At 35.7% G+C, this 10,265-nt stretch overlaps 1 protein-coding gene across 1 annotated transcript in view; it reads right to left on the reverse strand.

Annotated features, from left to right (window-relative positions):
• The window catches only part of CLUL1 (clusterin like 1), a 30,807-nt gene extending 24,700 nt beyond the window's left edge, over positions 1 to 6,107 (reverse strand). The window contains exons 1-3 of the mRNA XM_072599496.1: positions 6,002 to 6,107; positions 4,457 to 4,605; positions 556 to 723 (exon numbers count right to left, since the gene is read on the reverse strand). Of these exons, the coding sequence (XP_072455597.1) occupies positions 556 to 723; positions 4,457 to 4,605; positions 6,002 to 6,107 (423 nt within the window). The remainder of the gene's footprint in view (positions 1 to 555; positions 724 to 4,456; positions 4,606 to 6,001) is intronic.
• Between the last annotated feature and the right edge of the window lie 4,158 nt (positions 6,108 to 10,265).

Below are 10,265 nucleotides of genomic sequence, written 5' to 3' on the forward strand. Positions count from 1 at the left end.
AAGCATTGTAAACTATGTAAGTAAAAATACATTGCATCATTACCATAAAAATCAACACCATGCTTGTTCAGATTGCTGAAGGTGACATCAAATTGGGCACCTCTGTCCTTTGTTCTGAGATATTTCAATGGATCTGGATCTCACTGGCATAGGGAGTGTCTCCACTGGTACAAACTATAAGGCATTCATGTACTCTTACCCTGTGTGATTCTTACCTGTCAGGTAATTCTCTCAATCCTCCAGTGTGGATTTAGCCAACAAACTAGGGGTCTCCATTGGTTTCTTTTTAACATTGTGTTGATATCACAGCAACACTTGGGGAGTCCATCTTGTTTCCTCCGCCCTCACATTATGGCTGACTCATCTATCACTTTCTATACCTCCTCTTTTGTGGAACTCATCCGGTTTCCCTTCTATATCCCCTTTGGTTAACTTTCATCCCCCCCGCCCCCGCTTTGTTCTTCCTCCCTGCCCCTACCCCCCATTTGGAGCTGGAAGGGAACTTAGTTGAGTTCTAGGAATTTTGAAATTCTGAGACCTATTTATTTCCTTTACCTTATTTATCACAGTGGACCAACTTGGTTGGCAGGTTGTATAAAATCTCATGCAGCTACTTTCCAGACAAGACTTGCATTCATCCCATAAACCTGTCAAAGACACCTGGCATCGCTTTTCTTCCACCTCCAGTCTTTCTTTGACTTCATTCATAAGTTGGAGGGCCTCCTAATTGAAGGGGAGAAAATAACATGCCGTTTCAAAAAATAACATGCCATTTCAATGTCAAGTATCTTGGTACTTGCTGCTTTTAAAATGAGTGTTTCTAAGCTATTTTTCCAAATCATTTTCCTTTCCCCGCTCAGCAGCTGCCAGAGCATCTCCTCTCATCTGTTTGAATAAGACAGAAGTGGTCCCTGGACAAGCAATTCTCTCTGTAGACAATATAAGGTAAACTAGGTGGGCACAGTGGATTTAGGAAGACTAGTGGTCAATTCCTGCTTCAGATTATCAGCTGTGTGACTCTGGGCAAGTCATTTGATTCCTTGAAATCTCAGTTTCCTCATCTGTAAATTGGGGATGATAATTGCATCTATTTCCCAGGGTTGTTGTGAGGAACAAATTAAATAACATTTGTAAAGTGCATTGCAAGCCTTAAAGTGATATATAAATGTTAACTGTTATTACACATAGAAAAAATAAAAACCTAGGGGTTCTAAAAGTCTAAAACAATTAATTACATTTATATAGGTCTTTAAGATTTACAAAGTGTTTTACATATGTTAATTCCTTTAATTCTACAAACAACTCTCTGAAGTATGTTGTATTATTTCCATTTTATGGATGAGGAAACTGAGGCAGATAGAGGTTAAGTATCTTGTTCAAAATCACAGTTAGTAAGTGTCTGAGGCGGTATTTGAACTCAGATCTTTCTGACTTCCAGTCCCTCATAAGTATTTCTCAAAGTGAACATGTAAATGATTACTTTTATAGTCCATAAAACCATGAGATTTCAGTTGTACTGAATGTATGAATATATTTTTAACTACTGCATGTTAAGAAACATTTTTGGGGTCAGGTGACCCCTCCACATTAGGGGTGTCTGGAAACCCACATACCTGTGGGTACTACTGTCTATCCAAAGGCAGGGGTGTAGGGGCTGTCTAAGAATGGATCTGGGGACAGATGGCCACAGGTGTGTTATAGAAAGAGGAAGAGCACCCTCTAGTGGGCACCTTTTGGTGGTGACGGGAAGGACTCCCCTCCTATCTTCCCATCTATTTTATAGCATGGAAAGCAGAAACAGCCTGGAGCAATCCACCAATTGAGTTTCCCTGGTCTACATTCTGTCCTAGTAACTCAGGGGATGAATGATTGGTTTCTAACTTTGTGTGGCTCTCTCCCTTTTCTGAGCCTCAGCTTTTCCTTATGCTAACAGATTAGAAGAGACGCCAGGAAAATCCTTCTAGAGTACTCAGTGACAAGCCCTAGGTAAAGATTAAAGAGCATTCTTATTATTAATAAAGAATTTTGCAACTTTTGCAACTCTGAAAGTGTATGGAATCCTGAAATGCAGGATCCCAGGATGAAAAAATGTGGGTCACCAGCCTTTGCAGAATAAATCCCAATTCCTCCCTTGATTAATAACATAAAATGTGTTCTGCTAAGTAAATTTTTATAAATCAAAATTTCCCATTGTCTTACATCATGATTTCAGGGTCACCTGATTTTTATTATCTGTTCTCTTCTTTGGGGCAACTCGGTGGAACATTGGCTAGAATGCTGGACTTCTAGTCAAGATAGACCGGATTTCACATACTGATCCAGATATTTAATAGTCAACTCCAAATTTGTCTCTGGTCGGGTCACTTAAAGTTTCTCAGCCTCAGTTTCCTCATTTGTAAAATGAACATATTAATGGCACTTACCTCACTGGGTTATTCTGAGAATCAAATGAGAGAAAATATATATAGTTCTGCATAGTTCAAGTGCTATATAAATATTCTCTGGTAACCTTAGTCTATAAGCTCTACATAGAACATTTATATGTTCTGCATAGTTCTACACAGAACATTTAATACAATGCCTGGCACATAGTAGGCACTTAATAAATGCTAGCTGATTGACTAGTTAACTATAAAAATGTTAACAATAATTATTCTTTTTTCTTTTATGTTTAAGTATTTCTTTTTATGAAATTATTAATTTTGTTTTTTATTTTTATTTTGAGGAAGTTTAATATTGCTAACATGAGTAAAGAACTGTCCTTGGGGCTTGCCCTTGGAAATATCCTCTAGTGTTTGTCTAAGTTTAATCAGGGCTCTCCCAAAAGCATGGCAGCTATTGTAACAAAGGCTCCTCTCCTCCTGCTGCTTAGACCTTTGGATCCTTCTCAAATGTTTTTCCTGCTTGGTTCTTTCTCTCTCAGCTATGGGGAGATGCATTTAACAAGTAGCTTGTTTGGAGTTGACTGGCTCCAATACATTCCTGGAATACTGTTGTAAACCAGTCCAGAAAAGGACAGCTTGGTGATACAGTGGGTAAGAGCACTGTTCTTGGAGGCAGGAAAATCTGAGTTCAAATATTGGCTTCAGAAATCTGTATTTTGGGACAGCTAAGTGGTGCAGTGTAGAGCACCAGACTCATCTTCCTGAATTCACATCTGACCTCAGACACTTATTGGCTGTGTAACCCTAGTCAAATCACTGAACGTTTCTTGGCCTCAGTTTACTCATCTGTAAAATGGGGAAAACAACAGTCAATAGCAAAAGACAATAGCAACTCCTAGAGTTGTTGAGAGGATCAAATGAGATGACACGTGCACTACTTTGCTAACCTTAATGTGGTATATAAATGCTAGTTATTATAAAAGGAAATGAGTAATAGTCTGACAAGCCGTGTTCTTGATGTACTCATGCTCCATCACTGCTTCCTTTTCTATCAGCTAACACAAAATCCATTAAAAATGTATTCTAGAATATTGCCAGGCATCAAAGTCAACCTACAATGAGATAAACTCTCTTTTTTCTTTTTTGCTTAAAGTAAAAATTTCATATAGCCCTTGGGTCATAAAGACAAAGTTCTCTCTATCCTTTTATTTGTCACAGTATGGGATTAACTTGTGTTTAGGTTCAATGCATTTATTAGCTACATTATTACCAGATTATAGACCAAGAAAGTTACCAGAGAATATTTATATAGCACTTGAAAGTTTGCAAAACATTTCACTTGAGCCTCACATCAACTCCATGATAATACTACAAGTATTATTATCCCCATTTTACAGAAGAAGAAACTGAGATTTGGAGAATGACTTGCCCATGGTGATACCACATATCCATAATCGGTGTTGGAGGTGAATTTTAAAATTAGGTCTGCCTGAATCCATTTCTAGTACCTGATTCCCTACTGCACAATTCACCCAAATTTTATCACTGTCAGGGTGAGGAGATGGATCCCCATAGTGAGGGAGGGAAGTAAGGGGTTAACATCCACTTTGGAGATCTACTAAGATATTTATTCGTGTTTGAGATGAACACGTCCGGAAGTCTCAGATGAAGGTTCAACTGATTTTTGGGGGCAGTGCTTGGGAGGAAGGGACAGGGTTTTCTCCTATTAAGTAGAAAACTTGGAAGTGATAATTCAGGTAAACCCTCCCCTACCTACCCTGAATATAAGGTTTCAGAGAAGAGAGAGTTTGTTAGGTTGCTGCTTTGGTCAGATATGGCGTGGCTATTGAGAAGACAACACTACCTCAGAAAGAACAGATTTGGAGAAAAAAATTGCATTTGGAATTCTTCCCTCCTCGTAGGGTGATGTCATCTGTGCATAGCAAATGACTATTTTGGGAAGCTGAGTTTTGATGTAACCAAAATGATTGTCAGCTTATAAACACTGGAGGGAACAACTGCTCACTTGGGCTCCCCGTCACAGTCTATTTTCTCAGACCACTTTCAATCACCTGTTTTTCTTTACTGCTTTTCTTCAGGGTTTTCATTAGTTCTTTATGTTTTACTTCATTTCTTTCCATCACGATTTTCATCTGCTTAATTCCAATCAAAGCTTTCTTCACCTCTTCATCTACATATTGCTCTCCAACCATAGACAAGCCTGAGAGAATCACAGGATCTGTTTTTGGTTTTTTTGTTTTTGCTTTGATTACACAACTACGTTGCAAAACCAGTTCACCGATTTTTCATTCCCTTAAATAGAGGCCTAATTGCTCTTTTATAGCATCTGGCTTTGGAAGCCTTTCATAATGAATCAGCAGTAAGCTGCCACCCCGACAATACCTTCTGTTCCTGTGTTGTGAAAGCCTCCGTGTGCTGTGGGTTATTTGGACCCCATTCTTGTGACTTGCTTCAGTGACTTATTTTTATTTATTTAATGTATTTTTTGGTTTGGGAGTCAAAGTCTTGCCATTAAAAAAATAGGAAGCATAAATCGAACGTATACAACTAGGACATCAAGGATAATCTGTAACCTCAGCCTTTGTTCAAATAACCTCTATGGAAGCGTCAAACAAAAAACTATGCCTGGAAATTTTTGCACCTGGGCCTTATTGGGTGGCTGGGAAGGAAAGAAATAAATTCATCTGGGGTGTAGTACTCTAGGACACCACTATGGGGTAATGTATCAGTGCTTTCCTAAAAATCCTTTAAATTTCGTACCCTAAAGCAAAACTCCAGTCACTCCACTTTATTTACAATTCTGAACAAACATAATTGATTCATTGGCATGATCTTTCCCCCAGTAATGAGATTTCTTAATCTTTTTCTTTAAATACACTGTTTTCCTCATTCATGATGAATTGATTTAATAGGACTAGAATTCATTGTTTAGTATTCCCTCTTCTTTACAAGAGTAAATCTGATTTTTAAAGAGTAATTATAAACCTTCAAAACATTTTCTAACATGCCATTTTAGCAAATGTAATTATCAATATATGTGAAATACCCATTATCAAGGAAAGGTCACATTTAATTCTTAAAAAATTTTAAAATATTAAAATTAAATATTAAATTAAAATATTAAAATAATTGAGTTCTCACTCATTTAATGATCATAGAACTGCTAGATGCAATATGTTTGTTGTTTAATTTTCCACAGTATAAGGATAACTGCAAAGGTGTTCTTCATTGCTTCCATTTTTTTAAAAAGCTGGAATATCATTTTATTGTTCATTAGTCTGAATGTATATGACACCAAACATCTGGATGATACTGGAAATCCTGTCAAAAAATGGTCAGTTTTATCTCTACAATACCAACCAGCTGGCTATGGAGAAGTATTCAGATAATTGGCTAAATTTTTCCATTTTTGTCCAGATGTTTGGCATCATGTCTCCACAGCCTCTATGTTTAATATCAATCAGCCCCAGAGAAAGTTTTACAACAACATGAAACTGGAGAGCTGTAATGAAAGCTGTTATCTCTTAACTGTAAGCCCTCATAAATGCCAACAATGCATAGAAACAGGACAAGGGAGATAAAGAAAGCAAACCTACTCTTTAGGTTTTCACCAAGATCCGTTGTGTCTTTCCAAGCAGGAGCACACTGACTGACTTTCAGCCATAAGAGATGCACAGTAAGCATCAGAATTGGAGGCTTCATGTTCCCCATTACTGAAAAAGAAAAATAAACCTAAATTAAGTGCTAGCCGTTAGGTTGTTATTTTCAATTCAGTATCAAATGGAAACATATGTTACTCCAAAACATGTTATTGTTAAAAGTCGACCACTTTCACTTTATGAACTGAGACCACATATACTTATTTTAATGCTTCTCTTTGGGGGTATAGAAAAGACTAAAACTGATATCAAATGGCAAAGATTATTTTATTTGTATTCATGCTGATGGCTATAGGAGGACGCTATACCAAGAATCACCAGGCAATATGAGACCTCATAACTTCACAGATTCAAAACCTTATTTTTAAAACTTTATTATATTTTATTAAATTTATTAAGTTTTAAACTTTATTAAATATAAAGATCCCTGAGAAAAGTGGAAATATAGCCATAAAAATGCTTTTCCAAAATATTAATTTTTCAAATTGGTTTTTACAGAAATTTCTCTAATTTACTTGTGAAAGCAGAAAGAGTTATTTATAATTTTCCCTCTTTAAAAACAACTACAAAACCACTTTAAGCACTGATAACACCATACGTAGCAGGGCCAACAAACTTAAAAGTACCTCAAAGCTTGTCCCTTATGTCTGTTCTCTATAGTTTCTATGACTCCTTCCTATTATGTGTGGAAGGATATGGTTCTTAGAATTTTGCAAATGCGTATTTGCTTTCCTTTTTCACCCTTATGAATGCAGATAAATCAAAATTCCTTGCTTGATAATAAATATATGCATATACACATTTATCCACAACAATAAGTAGAACCACTGAAGTTTAATCCTCCTTTTCTATGGAATTTGAGGTCATACTTTATAGGTTGAATCCCAACTGGGAAAGTAAGATACCATGAGCCCCTCTATAAAGCCTGGGAAGCTACATTTGAGAGAATAAACTCATGTTATAAGGTCTTGAATGTGGTTTTCTTTTTGATAGTATACCTAAACAATATTGAATCAGGTTACAAGTTCATGCAAATTATTATTCAATTATATTCAAATATATTCAATTAATTTAATAATAAAAAAGAAGCAGCTACTAAAGTAAACTTAAAATATATACATATATGTATTATATCTTATATTTGTATTATATATACATTATATCATTATATCTTATATTTACCAGTAATTTTGAAATTTTTCCCTTGTAAAGTTGCTTCTCAGTGGCAGGAAAGAACCTCACTTTGCTCTGATCTAATTTTCATCTGTGTCAAGGATTTAGCATTGTTCTCTTTATCTGATGACAGGATCCCTAATCTCATTAATGAAATGTTTTGCTGTTAGATGGAAAGCTTGCTGTTGGTCTATGTACTAAAACTTTTCTGGGTTTAAAAGTAAACACTAGGGGGAGTGTTGCACAAACTGTTGGGACCAAAGACATTTGTCATTTCACACTTCAGACGTATTTCTTGTTTCTATAAACCATTTGGAGTCAATTCCATATTTTAAGAAAATACATGTTGATAAGATTAATTTAAGGTCTTGAAGGTTTGTGTATTTTTTAAAAAATCTCTGGCATGTGGCCCACAGTTAAAAGAAATTTTATGAGGTATCTAAAAAAAAAATTAGCTCCTTATATAATCATACTCCATAACTTACATGAGAAGGCAGACACAAGGGAGGAAGACAAAAAATGTTTTTGGAAAATACAACTCAGGATCAGAGTTAAAAAGGTAAATGGTTTCTAGAATCCTCAGATATTTTATGTTTGTATATGTATTTTTTTAATGGAAAGAATAAAGGTACTAGGTTGAGTAAACACCAAATGACATTGCAAAACATCAAATTGACTCCAATACTCCAATGGATTTATTGTCTTGTGTGATTCCTGTCCATATTATACTGTGAATTCACCATAATGGAATTAACCCATGTGCTTGGGGGCCTTTCTCATGTTCTTTTGTAATAACATGGATACTAATGGAATATGCATACTGTCCATTTGTCTCTCACTATTGCTAATGCAAATAAAAAGTAGTGGCTATTAATTATGTATGTGAACATTGCACAGCTGAACGAGTCAGAAATAACTGGTCACTTCTGATTATATATAGATAATTGATTGGATAAAGCAAAGCCAATATTAATTTAGAAGATTAAAGATGACAGATATTTGTGATTATAGCAGCTTCAGCCCTACCTGGGTGAACAAACTGTTAACTATGAAAAATCTGGACCTTCACAAAATGATATTGAGTTGATCACCCTAATTCTGAGGTGATGCAAAACACTCACCACAAGAATAGTGAAGGAAATAATAGCCAAGGACTGCAATACAAGCTGACTTGAAAAACATTATAGATGAGGAAGAGGAAGATGAAAGATGGAGAAGCATCATCTCACTAAATAGTGAAGCACAGTTGAGAAGAAAATGGGCCTGTAGAGTGTTTGGCATGAGATCTAGTCAAACTAGGTTTTCCTAAAGGCATTCATAGATGAAACTTGGAGGGGAAAAAAACCCAGCTGTCAAATGGAAAAGATCTCTGAGTAGTCTCATAGTAGTCTATTATTATCAACATGAATAGTGGAACCATCATATTTGGGTTTAGTATCTTGTGTCCTATGAGTTAATGGTAGGTATCCTTAAGGATCCAAAGCAAGAAAAGAGCCACCAGAGCAAAGTAGAAAAAAAAAATCTATGTTGAAAGTAATATAAATTTAAAGATAATAAAGATTGAGATAGATATCTCTAGAGATATCGAAAAGGTGAAAATCCAAAAAGAGTGGAAAGGATTGCAGCTCCCAGAAAGCAACTAAGAAAACACTGGTAATTCCCAAACCAATACTCATTTTCTCATCTATATATTATCTTTATGAGGATGGTCAATGCACACACACTAAGTGTATCCTGAATGAAAATAAGTGAAAGGAATGAACAGACTTTCCCAGCTGACCAAAAAAGTACGCTTCAATCTGCCATCAGAGTTTATCTGTTTTTTTCTCTGGAAATGGATATATTTTTTTTTTGTCATGAATCCCTTAGAACTGTCTTGATCATAATTACAATATTACTGTTATGCACACAGTAAGCATTTAATAAAAGTTTATTAAATTGACTGACTAACTGATTCTCTAGCAGTACAAAGAGTCCCTGGATGCTCACGTTTGAGTCCATTATGAACCTCAGAAAGCTACAACTCCTCCTCAATGAGATCTGTGGCAATTTGAAAGAGATTAACTTATCCATACAAAATGGAAAGCTGCCTATGAGTGTCTGTTCATTGATCTAGATGCCATAGAGAGTAACAATAACATAGGAACATAAATAGAAATAGAGAAACACAGAATTCTTAGGAATTTTGCTTTGTACCTCTCTAGTGCACTTTTCATACAATGTTGTAGGGTTTTGATATCAGTGTTGGTCTTATCCTGCTACTGAAAAGCTTTAAACTATAGATCAGGAGTTCTTAATTATGGTTGTGTCATGAACCTCTTTGGCAGCCTGCCGAAGCCTATAGAACCTTTTTCAGAAAAATGTTTTTAAATGCATAAAATAATACGTAAGCTTACAAATAAAAAACATAGGATACATTATACATACATAGATACACATATATGCATATAATACATTTGAGCATGTGTGTGTGTATGTGTGTGTGTGTGTGTGTGTGTGTGTGACCTCTGGGAGTAAATTTCAAGTCCTATTTATCACTTAGCCCCTTCCTACTTTTCCAGTCTTCTTACACATACTTCCATTCTGCCTCTATGTGCTCTGTGGTTCAGTGATACTGGCCTCCTTGCTGTTTTTTTTACAAAAGATGCTCCATTTCCTAACTCCAGACCTTTTCGCTGACTGATCCCCATGCCTGGAATTTTTCCCTTCTCATCTTCATCTCTTGGTTTCCTTCAAGGCTCAGGTGAAGTCATACCTTCTACAAGAAGTCATTCCCAGTCCTCCTTAGTCTTAGCTCCTTCTCTTTGAGATTAGCTTAACTTACTCTGTATATATCTTATTTGTATAGAGTTGTTTATATGTTATTGGAATGTACTTTCCATTAGACTTTGAAATCCTTGACAAAAAATACTATTTTTTTTTGCTTTTTTTTGTATTTATGTGCTTAGTATGGTTTCTGGCACATAGTAATTTCTTAATAAATTCTTCTTGACTTTGTTGGGTTATTTTATTGTATTAATTACCTATG

This window comes from Notamacropus eugenii, chromosome 4, assembly GCF_028372415.1.
Source record: "Notamacropus eugenii isolate mMacEug1 chromosome 4, mMacEug1.pri_v2, whole genome shotgun sequence".
Classification (NCBI taxonomy): Eukaryota; Metazoa; Chordata; class Mammalia; order Diprotodontia; family Macropodidae; genus Notamacropus; species Notamacropus eugenii.